This window comes from Chlamydotis macqueenii, chromosome 4 (assembly GCF_036417535.1).
Source record: "Chlamydotis macqueenii isolate bChlMac1 chromosome 4, bChlMac1.mat, whole genome shotgun sequence".
Classification (NCBI taxonomy): Eukaryota; Metazoa; Chordata; class Aves; order Otidiformes; family Otididae; genus Chlamydotis; species Chlamydotis macqueenii.
Window position 1 is genome coordinate 7,157,755 of NC_141559.1, and position 21,434 is coordinate 7,179,188.

General features: G+C 42.7%; 1 protein-coding gene across 6 annotated transcripts in view; it reads left to right on the forward strand.

Moving 5' to 3' along the window:
* Nucleotides 1–21,434, forward strand: part of AFG2A (AAA ATPase AFG2A) — a 200,679-nt gene that overhangs the window by 134,403 nt on the left and 44,842 nt on the right. For all 6 annotated transcript variants that reach the window (XR_015258386.1, XR_015258385.1, XR_015258387.1 and 3 more), the window contains one exon: nt 18,388–18,552. Coding sequence is in view for 3 of the 6 variants with exons in the window: in XM_086746254.1 (XP_086602380.1) it covers nt 18,388–18,552 (165 nt within the window). In the remaining 3 variants the exon portion in view is untranslated. The remainder of the gene's footprint in view (nt 1–18,387; nt 18,553–21,434) is intronic.

The following is a 21,434-nucleotide window of genomic DNA, read 5'->3' on the forward strand; positions in this document are numbered from 1 at the left end:
TGTATCATTCTCTAAGCAGTAGTGTTTGTATTACATTATAACAATAGTTATCACAGTCTCAAACCCAGTTCTTAGAAAATTGATTATTTAGGGCATTTATAGTCTTGAGTTCAAGAAAGAAAGGTAACTAATTGAGACAAAGACCAGTCTCTTCATAGGTCTCCATAGACAGAGATACGTCGACCTATTATTTTTTCAAATAAGAGTATTTTCATTTTGAATTCACCAGCAAAATCTGTTTTTCTGGGTGCACGTTATCTACTTCCAGTATGTGTTTTACCTGAAACTGGCCCTTTCTTTCTGAAGGAAATGTCAGGTGCGATGCTGAAAGCTCAACTAAACTAATAATTGGAAAACCTTCGGGGACTTGGCCATTACCCATTCTATGCCTGCACTCAGTGAATGCCTAAAGTCCCACATCCGTACTTGATTTTAAAGGACACAGGGGCACAGTTGTAATTAAGAGTACCCCCCCATCCCTGGGCCTAGCCCCGCCTCCATCTCCTTTGTTAAAAATATCTCCAGTTGAAGATGCAGTGGGTTAGATGTCCCTGTTCCACAGGTGGGCAGTGACCACGCTGTGCATGGTGCAAGGGCGGCGTGTGCCCGGGTACAGCCACGAAAGCCTGCTTGGGCGCAGGGCAGCGTCAGAGCCCCGCATCATCTGATGACTGAGCTGGCTTCTGAAATACGAGACCATCTTCTTAATGTTACCTGCCCCAAAGGAGCAAAATCACCTTGAGGGAAGTTCTGTGATACCCTCCTGTGGTGCAGAATATCATGATTATTTTACTACCGTTCCCATTCCTTGGAATTTACTGTTAGGAAATAAAATTGAAAGACTCGAGTGGCTGCATCGCATTTGGTGCCTCTTCCTGTTTTCCCAGGTGCAGGCTTTTGTAGTAGATCACCTTTGTCCCATCCCTCCCAGAGGCTTGGGAGTGGGATGTACCCTTTATTTTTTCTCTCCCCCTGTCACTTTTCTGTCGCGTTGGCACAGACAGAGAAGGTAGGGATGTGGTTTGTTTCCTTTCAGCCTGGCTGAGCAGGTTTACAGATATGGAGCTGAGAAGAGCTCCTCTTGGGAGGAGGAAGGAAGTGGATGCTTCATGATGAAATCCGAGGAAAGTATGAGCAGGGGAAGCCGGGTGTTCAAGAGGACTCTTCAGAGCTCCCCGAACTTCTGCAGATAAATGTTTTCTTTTCTTTGGTTCACGTGATTCGCAGGTGGGAGGGCCAGGAGCAGGACTGCTCACCCAGTGAAGCCCTGCAGTTATGCACAGCTGTAGGCAGACAGGTTTTTGTCTGTCTTAGGACTGTGTTGATGTGAGGAAATAAAATACGAAGTACTGTGCAACAGGAGCAAGCTCTGCATTGTGTGCAAGGACTTTGAGGACTTTTCTGGAAGCATTTCCTATGTGCAGTGTGGGATAAAACAGCAGTGTTAACTCTGAGATTCATTTCCACCTCCCCCCTGCCAAGTTTTTGTCTGTGGATGTTTGTGCTCTCAGAGGAGCCGAAGGCTGTCACGTTGGCTAATAAATCTTCCAGGAATTCTGAACCCCTGTGAGTTATGAAACGCTCATGTTGGTCTATATGCAGGTGTACCAGAAATTAATATAAAGTCTGCAGAGATTTTGAGTATTGCCGTTGCTGGAGACAGTCTGTGCTGCTGAGGGAGTTCTCCAATGCAGACCCCAACACCCATCTGTGTAGATTATTGTAATGCAGCGTTTTTTTTTTTTTTAATTCACTTACTTCTGAATGCTGGTGGTTTTGTAGTTACGGTTGAAGAATGGGAGATTTCTGAGTTCTGAAATTGTGTTCTCTGTTATACAAGTATGGTTTTAAAACATCAGCCTTCAAAAAAGAGGTGCTAAGCCAAGTGTGTTTGCAAAGGGAGGTTTGAATCATGCATCAACAACTGAATTCTAACTTTCTTGAGCAGATGAGAAGTTGTAGTTGAATCAAAATCTGACAGTCATAATCTCCAACTCTGTCCAGGGAACAATTTATTTCGGCTTACATTTTGTCTTAATTTTTGTGTTTAAAAAATGAGATTTGATTCATTATCAGCACCCTTTGTGACAGCAATTACAGCACCGGGAAATGGCAATCCCTGTTGAAGAGCCAAGTGTTTCCTGTTTTCTGCATTGCAAAAATGGTAGAAGTGCAGATAATGATTAAAAGAGTAACTGCTGGGAAATGTCATCATGTGCTCTGTGTGTTTGTGTGTGTGTGTGTCCTGTATATATATATAGGAACCTTCTCTCCAGAAATCTTCTTACTATGTTGTTCAGTTGTAAAGTTCCAAGGAGTGGAGCTTCTGCCGTTTGGTCTAGAAAAGTGCTCCATAGCCAAGTATGGTTTTGCTGCGTGGAAGTCTACAGTAAAATGGTGTCATAACTAGCCCAAGTTCCAGCAGTGCCAGGCTTTTCAAAATTTGGAAGCAGTTTCATGGTAGCCTGATCTGTCTTCACGTACCAAGTCTATTTCAAGAGCACGGAGGTCTCCCGGAATGGTGTTCCACTATTTTTCAGTTGTGATCCTGTTTCTCTCTGGGAATCTCACTTCTGTCACACTCACAATTTCAGGTATCATGAGCGTGACCTTAATTTTTTGAAAACTGATAAAGTTTCTTTTTCTCCTGACTTCCTTCTTTCCTTCTTTGGGTCCCCATCCCCACACGCCTTTAGGATGCAAAATGTTTTGTGCATGTCCTGACTACTGTACACCAGGGCCCCATCCCTGTGAGATGGAGTTCCTCATATGTGAATGGTTTATTGTGAGTACACTGTGATCTGTGTCAGAAACTAAATTTACCCCAACATGCTTCACTCCTGGTGGTATCTGGTGTGTGAGAACTTCAAAATGAGGTCACTTAGGTAAGTGATAGCAGCGAAGAAAGGACTTTCATCTTCTGTTTTAGGTCCACTGTTTTCCCTTCAAGTCCACGATGGGAAATTGTTTTGAGGGTGCATTTGCTTTCATGTAGTGTTTACCCAGAGTGCCTCTACACAGGCTGAGCTGGTGGCGGTTCTTCACTGGGATTTGATATGTGCTAGATCTGGGTTTTAGGGATATGTGCAAGCCTTCAGGGAACACCCAGACAAGTCTCTCAGCTTCTGTGATTGTTTTGATTCTGGTGCTCGTCATGAGAGGAGCTGAATTTCCTGGCATAGACTTCCCATAGAGTAATTCCTGCACACATATGCTATTGGTACCAAAAGATTATATCTTTGCATCCCCAGAAAGAATCTGAAACTTTGATTTTTTTTTTTTTTTTTTTTTTTTTTTCTCCATCAGAGCAGCTTGAGTAAAATCAAATTCTCTGATCTTGCATATTCTGGCCTTCAACCAAAGCGTGAGTTTATGGATTCAGAAACTTGAAGAATAAATACAAATATAATTTTGAAAGCTGAAGAATATGTAGGAGGAAATTTTAGTAGTTCTGCAGTTCTTCATGTTAGAAATGTAGCTACTAACACGAAGTAGGATATTTTTTTTTCTTAGGTTCTCTTGATAAATTCTAACCCTAGAGTTCAGAAGTTGTCTGTATTCAAAGGTCAATTGTTCGTATTTTCTCTTCATTAGAGGGCAGCTTTGAGTAATGGTGTCCCTGTGAAGTAAGTTAGAGTAATCTAAATTTACGATGTCTTGATACAATTCCTGCAATTTCCAAATGCTTCAGGAAATCCAGATCAATAGAAGATAGAGATAGGTGTCTCCTTACAAGCCACATTGCCCTTGGCCAGTATCAAGCTCTGGGCACATTATTCCTAAACTGGATTCTGAACTGTGCTCTTGTCTGTCTTAAATGGGATGTTGCATGCTTACATGACACCTTGAGAGTATTGCTACGGAAGGACAGAGGGAGTAATTAAATGGTTATGTTAAATTGACAGTTCAAATCTATTTCTAAACAGTAATTAGAATCCAAGATAAACCTAGTAGTTCAAATGGACTCCCAAGCAAGTCACTTAATAATTTTCAGGATCAGACACCACTAAATTCTGGGAAGACCTTAGCTATGAACACTGAAGATATTTCCTGTTTCCACTTTGAAAATAAGCAGTAACTCACCAGTGAAGTTTGGTAGGAAAAACACAATGCTGCTTTTAAAAGATGGTGTGATCAAATATTTTTTTTCTGCTTGGCTAATACCTTACAGCTCCCCAGTGCTGAAGAGTAGGATTCTGAGCTACTGGCAGCAGGATGGGACTCAAATGACTTCTCACTGTATTAGCTGAGAAAATGTACAGCTCTGGTGTGGCAATAACTTAAGTATTTATGTTTTGAAATTACTGAAAGTTTCCAAAATTTGCATTCCATAAGGAGACTAGGCTTGTTCAGGTAGAACATTTGGACACCTGTAAACTGAAGAAGAGTAAAACTCCCACAACACTTAACAAGAAAGCCTATCTGAGGAACAAATTTGCCTCAGGAGCTCACTGTGGCTTGTTTTGATGCTTTCTGCCTGACAACTTCATAGCTGGCAAAATAAATGCACTTTTCCAGTCATTTAAGTATTAAGAAATCATAGTTGATTTATGTATGTAAAAGTTGTTAAAATTGTTTAAATTAATTGTTCAAATATACCCTTTCAGAGGGAAAAGACCAATTCCTGTGAACTATACTGCAAGTAAATGCAGTATAAAAATAGGAAGGAGATACTTTGACCTTATCAAAGCAGCACAAGCTAATGTTAAAAAGGTAAAAGGGAAATGCTTTACCAGCATACATTTATACACCTCAGGAGGCCTTCTAAGGAAAACACCAAATCTTTATAACATAAAGTGTCGTAGTTCAGCCCCGATCAGGACCAGGAAAAGGAAAGAAAACAAGCAGTGGTAATACTAAACAGCTGAGCAGTGCAATAATCTATCAATCTTAGCAATTAAATTATCTATAAGTAGATATCATCATAAAGCTCACAGTATAAAGGGAAGGACTTGATACAAAAGCAAAATACAGGGAAAGCTGTAAATGAATCCAGCCTCAGAAAACTAAAAAAGCTGTTGGTAAAGGTAACAGAACTTCTAAAATATGGAGTCAGTAGAAAAAGTGTAATTGGGGAGGAAAAAAAAGGCAATAAAAAGAGAAGAAATTAAAGATGGCCTGAACTACTGTAGTAATTAGCATGATGCTGTGCTTTTTTTTTTTGGTGGTGGTACAGTCTTCTCCTGTGCTGTTTCAGGCAAAATAAAGGGATCAGTTGAAGTTCCGTAGAACAGAAGATTATATGCTGATCAGAGTTAATCCCCATTGTAACTCAACAAAACATTCACTTGAAACACCTTCTCCAGTGTTTTATAACCTAGATTATACTCTTACATTTAAAGATAATATTTGGCTGTGTCCATCAGGGTTGAGTCTGTAACTCCTTCAAATGACAGGGTACGTTAAGAGAAGTAATTGCCTCATCAAGGCTTTAGATCAAGGTGCAATCTTGCACCTCTGCTATTTGGAGCCACTGTTTGTTTAAGTGGGAAAGAGCAGGAAAGAAAAAGTTGACTTGGGTAGAACACGCATTACGTTACTTAGCAGAAACCGCAGCCAGGTTGTTTTCCAGGTAACTTAGATCCAACAGACACTCAAACACAGAAGAAAGGGTGAAGGAAAAAAAAAAAAAGGAGGTGAATTAAAAAACAGACATAATGAGAACCACAGTAGGTTTCAACTCCAATAATGTGATACAAAACCAGACTATACACAAACCAGACATCTTCACATTGCGCGGTAGCAAGTTGTGAATGAAGAGGATATCCAGAAAGAAATAGTGTAATACATCAGCGAGGCAGCAACTGCATTTACCAGCTTAAAGAAGATTTAGGTGTTGATAATCCACAATTCAAAACCGATCTATGAGTGTTTCACTGAAATTTTGTTTCCACCTTAACAGTTGGATGTGAAAGCTGGAAATCCACCAAAGGTACAGACAGACGTCTAAAAGCTTTTGAAAGTAAATGCCTCAGGGAAATAGTGGATATTAAATGGAGTGAGTTTATAACAAATACTGAGATTCGTCAGGGAGTTGAACAAGACTTAATCTCCTAAATTATCCAGAAATGAAGATGGAAATATCTAGGATATGTGGTAAGAATGAAGCCAGATCTGATGCCAGGCTGTCTGCCATGGCAGGAGTGCTTTCTGGCTAACTGTAGAACATGTGAAAGGGGCTGACCAAAACAATTCCTCCATTGAACAGTTCTTGGAGATGGAAACATTACGGGTGACTCCACAAAGCTGGGAATGGTCAAGGAGAAAGCCAGATGGACAATGATCAGCAGAGTCTTGTTTGAAGGAACTCTTGGCAGTGTAGGGAAAAAATGTGAGTTGAGTGGTACCAAAGGTTTTCATGTAACATTTTGGGTCTATTAGGGGCTGGCAGACCTGTAAAATTATTTCAGGACTTTTATCAGCACCACTCCAGGCCTAATGACTAGAAACTATATATTTTAATCCCACAGTCCAAGCTCTGCCTGTCACTTGCAACGGGCAGCTGCAGTAAGCACTGTAATTTATGTAAACTCAGCACCACCCACAAGTTTCTAAGATCAACACACAAAGTGGTTTCTGCCGGTATGAGGGAGAAAACCACCAGGTTGTCTTCCTGCATCCGGGTGGAGGAAGTCAGCGATTGTCTGCTTGCAATAATAAGAGAAGGCATGTCTGCCGGGGCCTTTTCTTGGAGCAGAGTATCTTGGCTTCTGACCCAGCCAGTGCACCGCTGTTCTTAATTAGCCTGTGTCTTGACTGCATTAATATCCTGGCATGTAGCTATCTGAGATTTTGTAGTCAGACATGCAGTTCTTCAGTATTACCCCCACTTTCTCAATCTCTGGAACCATCTCACCTGTGCTATTATGCTGGTGGCATCCTTGGTGACCCTATCTGGCTGTTCCCAAAAAGTCTTCTTCCCTGAAGTGCTCCTCTGGCCCCAGAAGGGCTCCTTAGCTGCATGGCCGTGTTTAAAGACTCACATTGCGTGTCTGCTGCTAGATGGCCTGCATCAAGAGGTGCTTCCCTGCGCGCGTGCAGCTTTGCAGATGCTGGTTAGAGGCTTCTTTCCTACTGTATATACTTACCTGTTTCTTTTTCTGTCATCAATTTATAATGAAAAAAATCGAGTGCATTTTTTTTTTTTGGAAGGAGGAGAAGGTTTCAGATGTGTTAAGACATCTGGACTGCCGGGTAATGAGTTAAAAAACCTGTAGTGTGTTTTCTGGTTGTTCCTATATCAAAAGCATGGTTAGGTTTCGGTGTTGTGAACAGAGATGTCCTGTGCTATTTGTCCTGCTCAGCAGCCTCCTACCTGGCCACCAGTTATCCCCTTGGCAGGGAGAAAGCTTCCCTGGTAATACTGGCCGACCTCAGGGAGATACCTTAGCTGGTCTCAAATCATAGAATCTCAGAATGATTTGGGTTGGAAGGGACCCTTAAAGGCCATCCAGTCCAACCCCCCTGCAAGGAGCAGGGACAATTCCAACCAGATCAGGTTGCTCAGAGCCTGGCCTTGAATGTTTCCAGGGATGGGGCATCTACCACCTCTCTGGGCAACCTGTGCCAGTGTTCTACAACCCTCATTGTAAAAAATTCTTTCCTAATATCTAATCTAAATCTACCTCCCTCTGTTTTAAATCCTTTACCCCTCGTCCTGTCACAAGGTGCCAAATGGTATTGGCAACTGGATTGTACCCAGTATGTGTTAGTTATGAAGGGGCAGGAGAGCTGTACCTCCCAAAGAGAGGGGTTTAAATCAGAATGTGTTTGTTTCAGTCCCCTGTCTTTTTGGAATATAAGCCTCAGGACAGATTTCAAAAAGCAACCTTGGTTTCCAATTTCAAGTACAAATGAGTGATATTTCTTATATTGTGCCTTTATTCTTTCTACGAGTTGAATGACTTTTCCTTTAGCTTACAGTTATTGTGACCAATATCTACTTCACTTCAAATGGTCTTCCAGAGCCATGGTAGTAAAATAAGATCTTTCAAATAATGAAAACCAGAAAAGATTTTATTTTTTCTGCCACAGTGTTGGCTGTAATGATGGAAAGTCATTGATTTCATTTTGAAACTTTCTGAATTGTTTCCTTGATATTCCCTACCTCTCTGCCGATCCCTTCTTTCTTTAGAAGCGACTTGTTTCACGTACCTGGTTTGTTCCATGAACATTTCTTTTACACTTTGTTTATCTGTAGTTTGTTAGACAGGTCTGTAAAGTTTGGTCACAAGCCAGGTAAAGTCATCAAGATTTTTGTGGTAGGGCAGTCACTGAAGTAACCAGGTGTAAGCAATACAGAAACTGAGATGACAAGAGGTTGTATAAAATGGATCTTGCAGCTTTAGAAATACATCTTCCTGTGTGCAGCACATTTTTACTGCTGTTTGTCGCACGCTGAAGGATTCCACCTTGAGAAGTGTTTAGGGCATGTCCTGTTAATGAATCCTATGAAAACAGAATGTAGGAGATTAAAAGCTGTAACAAGGCATGTCCGGATGGAGCTGACCTGCTGTGGATTTTTGTCATTTGAGGCTAAGCTGTCTCTCTGAAAAGATTCTTGTCCCGTGCTGATAATTTAATCGGTCAGAGCAATGGTAATATGAAGGCATAGCTTATGTATGGAAAATACTGTGTGATGTGGTAGATCATTGTTACAGCGTTTGAAAGCTTCTGAGGAGAATTATAATATTTTGGCAGGAGTTCAAAATTCTCCCTCCTACAAGGAACAGGTTTGGTGTTTTTTTTTCTTTCCCTAACATGTCATTTTGAGGTTACATGGTAACATCTGTCAGAGCTGTGCTAACCTCTGTCATCCAGCTGTTATAATTGTGGTATTTTCCTTCCTTTTCCTTTTCTTTCCTCTCCTTTCTGCTTTCCCTTTCTCCTCCCTCAGAAAAAAAAAAAAAAAAAACAAACCCTAACAAAAACCGCCTCCTTTTATACTGAAACTTCAGGTGGAATGAAGTGGTTATAAAAGCATCTGTCAACACAGGAATAGTTTGCCAAGCCAAGTATTTGGGTTGGAAGTCATGCCTTCCCAACTGCTTGAAAACAGGAAGTATCTCTGTTAAGTGATGGATAGCTCTACTTTGCTGAGAGGAAGAAAAGGCTTTTTTTCTTTTTTTTTTTTTTCCCCTTTCTTTTTCTTTTTTTTTTGCCTCTGGGCTAATAAATGAGTTCTGCAGTTGTTCCATGTATGTAAAGAAAGACTCCTATAGAAATGTGTATATGGGTGCACACATTTGTGTGTGTGTATATATACATGTCTGTATGAATGTGCAAACTAAAAAAAAAACCCAAAAACCAACAATCCACTTTGTACATGATCGGTCCCTGTCAGAAGCCAGCCCAGGCACATCTTATCCCAGGGATTCCTGTAAAGCTCTCAAAATCTGTCAGAAACAGCCTGCAGGATCGCAACGGCTCCTGGGTGATTAATTGCCAAAAGAGTCTGGTTCCAGGTTCCATTACATGTAATTGTTATCTTTTCTAAAGGGATTCTTTTATTAAACCCCCACCCCCAAAAAAAAAAGAGGGAAAAGAAAAAAAGAACTGACATTCTTGAGGTTTTGCACCTCTTAGACAGGAGCACGGAGGACTCTCTTATGTAAACATACACTGAAGAGGGCGTGTCACATTGTTTATTAGCTGATGATAGATTTTTTTTTTTCCCCTTCAGTTAATTTTAACTTTACTAAAAATAATTTTATTAGAAATGGGAGAGGAAGAGCTGCTTACCATTTAGAGGAGAAGAGAGGGAGTTCCAGTGCCTCCTCCACATCAAAACCTCTCTGTGAGACCCAGCAAGTGGCAAAGGACTAGATCGCTCCTACTCCTTACTAAAACTGCAGGAAATCAGCCCAAAATTGGGACATCCTCTGTTCACATGCCACTGTGGTAAGACTGCTCAGACTGGACATGGGGAGGGAACAAGATCTTGTGTCTGAAATCCTCCTTGCAAAGGAAGCCAGTGCTGCAGCCCTGAGCTGAGACTCTGCTGCTCAGCATGGGCGCAAGGAGAGGACGGCGCAACTGCAGCTGAACAAGCAGAGGAAGAGAGGTCGGGCGGTGTTTTTTACAGTTTTGACTTGAAGACCTGTGTTTGAGTGTCCTGAAAGTGCGAGCAGATTGTGTGGAATCTACTGTAAATTTCTTAAGTTTTTTTCTGAGACCATATTCATGGTCTCAGGAGAGCCTGTTTCCCTGTTCGTGCCTCCGTGTCTTTGAATACACAGAAGAGGCTTGATTTGGAGCTGAATTTCTGTGGTGCCAAACTGGAATATCTGGAATTGTATCAGTAGGGTTGCTTGGATTTGCACTGCTTTTACTGCGTTGAAAATGTGCTGTGTTACTGACAGGTTTAGACTTTTATAGATGGAGACCTGGGCAAAGCTTGGCTTCCAGTGAGCGCTGCAGTGATTTGTGCCAACTGGCCAATTTAACTGTTTGAAATATCAGGGAAAAAAAAAGCATGGAGATACTGGTTCTACCGCTGCAGAGTATCTGCCTGCAAATGCTTCTGCCAAGAGAAGTGATTGAAACTTGGTTTCTTGAGGTATTTTAATCCTATCTGAACAAAACCACATAAAAACGTGCTCTAGTATTGTCTACATGGGCCAAGGAGCACATTGTTCCTCACAGTTGCGTTTACATGGTCTCATTGCTGCAACGAAACAAGTCTCCTCAAGTCTTGTTTCTCCACAATTCCCCTTGAATTAGCTATATTAATCAAACTCTGTCAGTGGCAGGACTGCGATGTACAGCGGTAGGGACACTGATGTTACTCTGATTAAAAAGATGAGAATACAGGAAAACTGAGGAGGGTTTTTTGACAAGTTCAGGTAGTGATAGGACATGGGGTAATGGCTCTAAACTGGAAGAGGGTAGATTTAGGTTGGATATAAGGAAGAAATTCTTCCCTGTGAGGGTGGTGAGGCACTGGCACAGGTGGCCCAGAGAAGCTGTGGATGCCCCATCCCTGGAAGTGTTCAAGGCCAGGTTGGATGGGGCTCTGAATGTCCTTGGTCAGGGCAGGGGTTGTTGGAACTGGATGATCTTTAAGATCCTTTCCAACCCAAACCATCCTATGGTTCTTTGAATATTTTGATGCATCCAGCTTTGTGCAGGTTTGCAAATACAAGCCTTGCTTTTTGTAGAGTATTTCTGCTTCTGTATCCACAAGCAGTTTCTTTAGATGGTGGAGAGGTGGTAACCCTACCACCCGTCTCTCTTCCCTGCTCCCCGTTCCCCATGCGTGACCATGGCTGCTGTCTGGCACAGGAGTGCAGCTCATGATGCACCAGGGACCATGAGAGGTGAGCTTAGGAGGAGGCAGGAGGTCACAGCAGCCTCCTCCCTGAACCATATAGGCAAGATAAGGTAGTTGAGTAATTGCTGGCCCTACACACTTGGTGCCATATCCCCAAAGGCAGAGGCACAGCTACCTCCAGCCTGCAGCAGCCAGAAAGCCCATGGTTTGGCAGCAAGGTGAGGGCTGTGGCGCAGATGCCAGACTGCAGGCAGCATCGCTGGGTGCTGGGGCGTACGAGAGGCGGTCGTGTGGTGGGCACTGCGTGGTGGTAGTGGTCAGGGACTCAGCCCGCAGTAGGACCTCATCCATCCCTGACAACAGATGTCAGGGAAAGAAAATAAAATCAAAAGCAGCTCTGAATGCTTTGGCCACGTGGAGGCTTGATATGCTTTCACATCAACTCTGGAAATTTTGCTTTCTTGAGCCACATTTAGCGCTACCTATTTATAACTTAGTTATTTAAGTAACACTCATGTATGTTTAAAATCACCACCGTTAGTGGTAATGACTGATTTGCTGTGAAACGTGCAGAAGCAGTGTATGTCTTTCAAGCAAGCGACACCAATGGTTTCTATTGATTCAAGGCAGTTCTTCCCCCAGGTTTCACTTTATAAGGAGGGATGAATTTGTTGTTTTTCTACATACTGGAACTGTAGGGTAAGCTGTGTTTTGCTCTACTAACTAAGAGATGGGTCTGTAGTGATAGCTGAAGGTGTCAGTTCCTGTTGGTAGCTAGCAAAGAGCGCAATTCCAGAAGGTACATTGAATTACATGGAAAGATTTCCCTCTGTTGATGAGATGAACTGGAAATGGGAAAAAATCAGTGGCTGAAGCTAAGTATAGTAGACCTGAAGGATAAGCAAAGTGAGCAGATGAATCCTACGCATGCAAGGGCATTTGACTGCTGAGCAGTGAAGGACTGATGGCATTTTTATTTCTTCAGATGATTAACTCTCCGTATCGCTTCATCTTTGGCCTCGGATGATATAAACTGTTTCCCTGTTCAAGTTGGTTTACCGTTTGTCGGCGTATCAAGCCACGTGTTTGTTCTCTGCCTTTAATTAGTAGTTCTGGCTAATGCCGGAGTAAAATGTTCCCGCTGTGCTGCCTGCCACTTGATAGTGTGCATTCTTCCTGAACACCTGCTGTCAAACCTATCATGTCTTTTCTTGTCAACTTGCACAATGCTCCAGGTCTTGAGCAAGACTGACATGATGGTAGGGTTGTACAGCCTGATTTTTAGAAATCTATATGGAAGGTGAAGTCTTTGCATAAGGACTGATAATAGGAGACTGCAAGGTTTTGTAGGGGCTGGTTTCCACTAAAACCTAATAAAATTCTATTTGCAAATGCATTTTTTGAAGCAGTGGATATACTGTTGGTTAAAGAAGCAAACTGCTCCACCCTGAGAGGAATCACAGATGTTGTGTAACGACAACAGAGAGTAATCTGCACAAATCTTGGGAGAAGTACAAGGGTGGTGACCAGCAAACAAGTCATCAAAGAGGGGAACTGGTTAGAGATGTTGGCATGTGCTGATGGTGGTGACAGACGTTGGCGCAGAAGGAAGAGGGTGGGGAGGAGGAATAGTGTGGGGAAAGGGGCTCTTGACAAGAAAAAAGCAGTATCACTTGACTCAGGAGCCTGTAATTACAAGACTCCAGCCGTGTGACACAGCAAATAACGTGACACCTGAAACAGGAATTTGAGGTTGCCTCTTGAAGCAGCTCATGCCAGATTGAGGGGGAATAAAAACTTTGTGGAACAATAAAATTCAGCTCTCTACTGGACTGTGGTTTTTAAGTCCTTAATAGTGATACTTAAATAGTCTTTCCCCCTCAGCACATTCTAATTTTGGTAATTAAGCCATGGTTGCAAAAAGCCTCCAGTAGCCAATCTAGCAAACAGGATGGATGAGCTTCCCGTACTTGAAACTTTCAAAGATCCTAAAATGCCAAGCGCTTCCTGCTCTGTTGCATTGGGAGCGTGACCCGCTCTGGCACAGAGCGAGAACAAAAATACCAGGCACCGAGCTGAGCCTCAGGAGCGTAGGAGAAGCACCTTTATGGGAGCCGAGTTTACTCCTGCAGGGGCTAAATGTGATGGCACAGGGAGACCCTTTCATCCTCATTAACAAATTCACTTCCTCAGCCTTTTACCTTAACACTTTCCATGCTTGCAACGCATCTGTCCTGTCATGCCGGCAAAAACACTGAAGGGATCTCACAAACAGTTTGTGCTTGCACAGACTACAGGAAAAATAGGGCTGACTTTAAGATGCTTTACTTAAGTTCAAATACTGTCACGACGAAAGTAAAAAAAATTTGCAATGCCAAATTAGATTATGAGATATAGAGTACCTCTCGTATTCAGGAGTCTGTGTAAGTAGGGACCACAACCAGACTTTGTACAAAGCAATTGTTAATTTAAGTTGGAAGGATTTAGTTACAGAGGAAACAGATTGTGCTGTTATTTCCAGTCCTGTGGTTTAGTCCCAATGGACTCCAAAGGCAGAATTAAACTTTCAGTTGCATTTTTTTAGGGTCTGCATTAGAATAAATATATTTACTTGAAAGGAAATCTCTTAAATCTAGTATAAAAATCTGTTCCTACTTGTGGAGATTGATTGCAGCAGAGAACATGCAGTAACGTTGATTCTCCAGATGAACTTTGTTACCTGGTGAACCTGCTTGCTCTCTCTTGCGCACCTCAAGATGCTGTCTTCTCTGCAGCTTATCTTTTGCTATGCACGTTATGTTTCTCTAATGAAAATTTCGTACAAGTTTGCCACATTTCTGGAATCCTATTTTTTCTATGTCAGATTGCTCTCTTGCACCATTTATGTATGACATTTCATTATAAGATCTGTTTAAGAATGGTTTTGAGTTAAGCATGGCTGTAGAAATATGTCAGGAGGAAAGCTATTTTTTTCTGTCCCACAGAAAGCTCACCAGGTGGGTATGCTTCTGTCAGTGTTATAATTCTGCATTGTTTGAAAATGTAGTTCTTGAAATGACCAAGTATCCTTTGAAAAAGCTTACTAAAGCTGGATGCTTTAAAAAAAAAAGGAGGGGGGGGAGAAAGAGGAGGAGGAAAATTAGTAAAGCCCTAAGGTTAATTCTAGTCCATTCTTAACAGGAACCACAAATATTTTCCTGGCTTTAACTATTTAAGTTTTCTTTCCTGAAATAATTATCTTCATAATTGCACACAAAAAACACTTTTTTTTTTTGAACCAACTATCTTTTCGAATGATATATTTTGAAGTAATACTCTTATTTTAATTACCAAAGAATTTAAGCACTACTTTTTGAAAAGGGAGCAGTTTCTTCTTAATTAAAATGTGTTTTTGCTATTGATGATATTATGTATTACACGACGATTATCCCAATTTTGTAGTGCTCCCCTGAAGAGTATTGTATCTGTGTACCACTAGGAACCTTTCAGTGTCTGTGCACTTAGACCCTTTTCATAACTGTTGTGGTAACAACAACAACAAAAAATTACATAAACTTGCAGAAGAATTGCTTAATGGTATGAAGTATTCTGGTTTCTACCAAAACCCCAATTACTTAATTTTGTGCCCTTCCTGGCCTACATAAATTATGCAACCCTCACATCTCACCATCAGTGAATTATGTAGCTCTCTGCACACATCAATTAATTTTGGCCCCATCAACTTCCCACCTTCTGTGTGCTCCTAGCCTCAAATCAGTTTTGCATCTCCCAGCCGCGAGCGGTTAATTTTGTACTCCCGGCAGCTCATATCTGCCTGAACCTGCAGCCCTGCTTCAACTCTTCACCCTCCCCTCCCGCCTCTCCTTCTGCACAACCAAGCCACTGCCTTCTCCTGCCGAATTCCTCCTCCTCCAACTCGGATCAATCCCAGGCGGCTTCACCTCCTGCCTCGCCAATGGGTCAGCGCCGGATCCCAACGCATCCCGTGGGCAGCGGTGCTGGTCCAGAGGGGACCTGGGTGTCCTTATGGCTCTCCATGCAATTTCCAAAGTGCAAATTGCAAGACTGAAGCTCCATCTTCTGGAATGGCCTGTGAAATCATGGTGTGCTTGGAGCAAACACCTCTAAAACCCTTCCTGTGGGGAAGCCCGTATCACGGAACACCCCTCTAAGAAGAGAAATAGCTTCTGGGTCTGTAAAGAAAGTGGCGTTGAAGAAAAATGTGATGCCAGCATCCATCAAACTCAGCAGCAGGAGTAAGCATGACCTAACCTTGGTGTTCAAGCTGACACCGCTGCTGCAGGTGTCCATGTCAATTGCTACAGTAGGTTTCTCTAAGCCCAGAAAGAGCTCGTTTTCCTCCAGAGGAGACTTCAGTGTGCAAAAACATCAAGAGGCATATCTTGTTCCCTCATTAGCAACCTCCACCTGCAGCTCAATTCTGAGTCCTGAATTATTTTGTCCAAAAAGGAAAAGTATCTCCATGAGAAGTACGCAGAAACCAGAAGCCTGAGACGGCAACGTGATGTCCTGCAAACAAGAATGGCCTTGACTTGCTGTTGTTCTCCAATTGCTTTGAGACCAGTGAGCAGCAGGGCAGGTCTACAGCCCACCTACCACCTCTCACCAGGGATTTGCTCTCCAGTTACGCAGGGTAGGTCAAGGCAGGCCCCTTCCTCACCTTCTCCCTCTGCTTTTACTTCCTCAGGAGTGTAGAGGGAAGGAGGCCAGCAGCTTGCCAAAGGGATGAGGCTGGTGAGAGCAGAGCGAGGAGGAGTGGTTGAGCTGTGCCCAGGGTCTCCCAGGGTTGCCGCATTTCCCATCCAGCTGGGAGGGCTGATGGAGACCAGCTCTGAGTTCAATCTGCTTTTCTCTCCAGGGCCTGGAGGGAATTTGACTCTTCTCTCCAGTGAGGTTACAGAATGTTTTCTCTCCTTTCCTTTTTGCCTATGTCTATTTAAGCGACACTGCTGCAGAGACTGACTTGTGCTTTTTTTGTACAGTTCCCAGCACATCTGGCCGTCTTGGATAAGGTCCCTAGGCCTGATTGTAGCAAAAGTAATGATAGCGTCTTTAAAACGTGGGCCTCCAGCTGTGACTGTATATAAAATGCAAAGCATTTGGGACAAACTGGAGGAAATACAATTTTTAGTAACTGAGCTAAAAAATGCATATATTCACCCTTTTACATCTCCAGTTGTGCTGTGCAAGCATGGGTGCTCTGTTGTATTAGAAGACCGTATCTCAGAGCTGAAAGCTGATGCAACGCTCCCAGCTGATTGGCATCAAGCATTTTTCCTGTCCCACTTGCACAACAGCTACGATCATTCATCAGCATGAAGCTAAGCTGGCTCTAGAAAACGTTCTAATTATCTAGGCTTCCTGATTAAACCTGCCTCGATATAAAAGAGGCACACCACCATACTCCTGTGAACATTTCTTGTTTCTTCTAAATAATAGAATTAGCTATGGGCATTTCCTTAAGAGCATGCAGAACACAATTGCAGTATAATTCCTCTCCCTCCAAGCCTAGTCTTGAAACATGCAAATTTCTCTTTCAAGTGTGTTGGCACAAAATGGCAATATCCTGATCCACGCAGGATTTAGACCCTGAATTACACCGTGGTTGAGTTATCACCGGTGGATTGAGTTCTTTGGTGAATGTATCAAGAGTGCTGTGGAAGGCAGCACAGTCTGTTGAGGAAATACCAGCGGATGGCTTGCTTCTCGCTCTTTCGTAAGGATCCAGCGTTGCCCACTGCCAGGGATAGGGCATCAGGCTGGATACGGACCGTTAGTCTTCCAGGTGCAACCTTCCTTAGCTCGACGCGACACGCTGCAGCGCCGCGCGCTTTCTGCTGAGCGTTTTCATGTTCTGTTTTAAAAATAACAAGACAGCTCTTAACATTCAGGATACATTTTTCCACTCTGAAGCACCACAACAGTCTTTTTAAAGAAACTCTAGGAAGGGTGTTAACTTGATCAATGCTGTGCAGGAAGGAAAGCTCTTTCCTACTATTTTTTCAGCATGACTTTCACTGACATGATCAGGCTGGGAAAAGACTTATTGGCTGACAGCCCAGGACAGCCATGCAATATCTCTAGTCATCTGGAACTCAAACTGCTCTGCCCAAGGGAGAACCATAACATAAAAACAATTTAGGTTACATGCTGAATCTTATAAACATTGTTCAGTTTTTAAAAAATAGTTTAAATGCTATTTATGTGCATTCGCTATGTGCAGGGTGTTTTGTTTTGTTTTTCCAAATGTCGAGTAAAAAGGGCTGGGAGGATTTTTAGTAGATAGTTTTAAAAAATCTTGGAGATTTTTGGAAATCCGGGGACATGAGCTTCCTCCCTTGTCATAAATTTAAGAGCTTGGCTTCTCCTATGTATCGGATCTAACGGTTTTATAGCCAGATAATGTTTACTTTTTGACCCAGTCCAGAAAGCAGAGAGTCACAGAAACGCTGGCTGGAGGGGGCTTGCAGAGGCCCTGCGGTCCCTGTCCCGCAGAGCGCAGGACTGTCGCCAGCACCAGGTCGGGGAGGGCTTGGCTTCGACTGGCCGAGCTGCAGAACCCCCAAGGACAGCTTTTCCACAGCCTCCCCGCTGACCATTGTTACCTTATTTTGCATAGAAAATTGTCAGAGTAATCTGCTCTTCTGTAAGCGTGTGCAGCTGTAATAATTTGAGATAAAGCAACATGAATCCAGAATATAAGCTTCACTTCAAAAAGCTTTTTTTTCTCCCCTTGTTGTCTTGATTGAAGATCTGAACTTGGGATGTGTCCATTGCCACCTGTCCTTCTGCCAAGTCCTAGCATTCCAGCACACCTTGCAACAAGCCTAAAATTATTGTTTTAGGAAAATGACCATGATTCCTTTATGATTCCTTTTTTCCATAAACTGGTATTTCACAAGCTAAGAAGTCTTCCTGTCTTTTCAGCAATTGATCCGTTGTAATGTAGGAGGATAACCCCTCTTGCACATAGCTTGATAGTTCTTGTGCAGCTTCTTGCTTTTGCTGAAATTGTTGTTGATTTGTCGGTGTTTGAATTGTGATTTTTACTTTCTTGATGTGCTATAACTTCTCCTGTGATGCTTTCATTGCAGGCCTTGCTGAGACCAGGACGAATAGACAGAATTATCTACGTGCCCTTGCCAGATGCAGCCACTCGCAGGGAGATCTTCAAACTTCATTTTCGGTCCATGCCAGTCAGCGATGAAGTCTGCTTAGCAGAGCTCGTTCATCGCACACAGAAGTACTCAGGAGCAGAGGTAAAACTTTCTGAATGGTAATGGCCATGGAGTTGGTGCACAAAGTCATGTTTTTAAAATTGAAATCAAGTATCATCCAGATATCATCCCTTGAGTCTTCTCAGAGTGGTGGGGGGGGAATTATGAACGGGAGTGTTTGAGAGGTTTCTGTGTTTCCGCTCAGGAAACGGAATATAATCTGGGACTTTTTTCCTTCAAGATCTCCATCAGAGGATTGTTGCCAGGGGAAGGGCCTCTTCCAGGGTGAGCCTCAATATGATCACAGGTGGCTTTGTGAGGGGTGTGCTGCCAGGAGGAATGGAGGGATGTCGGGGCAAGTGGTCCCAGACTGCCCAGACAGTTCACCTGGGCCTCCCCACTTCTTTGGAGATCTTCTGCTTGAGGATTGTGACTGAGAGCCTCAGATGGAGGGAGGAGAGGCAGAGTTAAGAGACAGTGTAGGGGAATTACAAGGAAGTCACTGATCACCGTGAAGCTCATATTGTCCTATTCCATATAATAAACACCTCACAGCAGCACGTATTGTTATAGCTCACTGCTGTTAGTTAGTCAGCTTCTGACAATGGACATTAGACAACTATTTCCTATCCTGGGTAGAAGGAGAAACTTTCTCAGATGCTGCTGCCTGGCAGTTACAAGAAGCATTGGTACGTTACTGGTCACCGCTCTGCTCCCTGAATATTATTCATGTCAGTGTCTCGTGAAAGGATATTTCATTCTTTCCTCATTTTGATTAATTGAGAGTAATTATATTACTTCAGAAATTCTAAGAATGTTATTAAGGTTGCCAATTTAAGCTCTTAAAAGGTACGAAACACCAGAATTAAAATTTCCACCTTACTGTAGCCAGTCCTAGTGTATGCATTATCGCACCATCTTTAACTACACAGTCAGCTTCTGCTTTTTCCATAGCAGAGTGGAAAACGTGATGTGCTTGCCTCGGCTCCCCCATCTTTCTGTGTGCTGTTTACAACGGCAGGGAAATAAGCTTAACTTTTGTCTTGGTCCAAAAGAGAGGGTGACTGCGGAGTATTTGTGTGGTTCCCGTAGTGCTGAAGGCCCTTCCCAACTGACTGGTCACTGGATATGTTCCCAGGCAAGACTTCTGCTCATTGAACTCTCACTTAAATGCTGGTACGTTGTAAAATGCTGCATTGCCTACTGGTAACCTGCGGCTGGTGAGGGCACTGTGTTGAGCACTCCAAGTCCAAGGGATGGGGTCAGACCTTGCCGTACGCAGCGGCTGGGCTAGCCTTCAGGCTCGTTCCAGGACGCTGTGTCACGGCAGACACCGAAGTCAAACCCACAAGAGCTTTCCTCCTCCGCAGCACAGGACAAACTGTGCTCTGGGAACGACTGAATGAAAGCTGCGTAGCGAGCGAAGCTGGTTTGTGTAGCACATCTTTTTGCCACAGAATGTGGGATCTCATAATGAATAAAAGGCGATAATAAAAAGGATTGCAGGCTTAAATGTTGGTCCGGGAAACTGTCGCAGCTCTGCTGTCTCTACACTTGGGAGCAGTGACTTGAAACAGTGCTATGCTTTTACCCAGATGTCGGTGATAGGACTTTTGCTGCCCTGGGAAAATTTATCTACCTCTGGCTGAGTTACAAGCCTCCAAAAACATAAATATAAACACATCCTCTGTTGTGTATGGAAACTGTCTTCTTACCAGGCAACAACTGTAATGCTTGTATTTCAGAAATTCCAAGCATATGGGGATTTCCTTTGGATCTGGATCAGCTGAGGCTCTAGTGGTGAATTCCTCTGCTTAGTTGATAATGAGTCGCAAATGTCTTGGTGCTGGCTTTGTACAGAACCAAAAATAAGTTAATGGGTCATTGAGTGCAGCTACAGATTAGTTGCAGGGGGGAAAAAAAGCCTGCCTGTTTCTAATACGGCATTACTCATGAATTTTGTTCTTTTGCATCATTCAAAGAATTATAATAACCGGGATGTAAAGAGTAAATACAAAAAAAAAGCCTCAGTCAATGTTCCTTGGAAGAATATATAAAAAGTCTTGACAGTTGGCACGCACAGTGGCCAGTTTCATTAAAGCCTTTTCTTCCTAGTGTCTCCAGCTTCCCAGCTTTACAAATAGTTTCCGCTGTTGAATGGCAAGTTCCCATTTCACTGTTCTACCCTTTGTTTAGAAAAAGAAATGGAAAATGCTTGGTTTTGTGACTAGAAGATGCTGGATGAATAGAGAGCTGCGTGTAAAGATGTGTTGAATCATCCTGACATGAGCTGAATAAACAGCAAGTAAAGTGGATAGTTTGGTGTGCGTCTGGATTCCAACTTGGCCTTTTTTCAGATCAGATATTTGTATATTTTTGCCTGTCATCACTTATGACCAGTTATCTCTGTTCACCTGCTGGATGTGCGTTTCTCTTAATGAGTACCTTTAAAGATATATCAAGATAGCAAAATGGGATGATTACTTCCCACCGTTTCATGTGAGAGAAGAGGGAAGGTAATTTATGAGGGTGAATTACAATTTCCTTCTCTCAGATGTAAGTGAAGTTTAATGTAAAAAAAAAAAGTGCATTAGAGGAGCAATGTCTGTACAGTTAGCTTTTATTATGCTAATAGGGTAGTTCAAACAAAGCCTCAGCTTTCTAGAAATATTTGGGTTTGAGTTAGATGTTTATTTCCAGGCACTTCTGAAGTAGTGCTCTGCAGCAGTGCTTGGGGCTCTTCTTCAGGGATGCTTCGGTATCTGTAAATCAGGAGAATAAGAAATTGGTTTTAAAAGTTTCTGCATAGCAAAACTGATGTTGACACCATTCCGTCCTCCCTCTAAGGCAACTTCTTTGGCTGCATCTCTGCCCTGAAGGCACCTGCCGTTTTCCAGGACCACCTCAACCTCTTTTTACCCGAG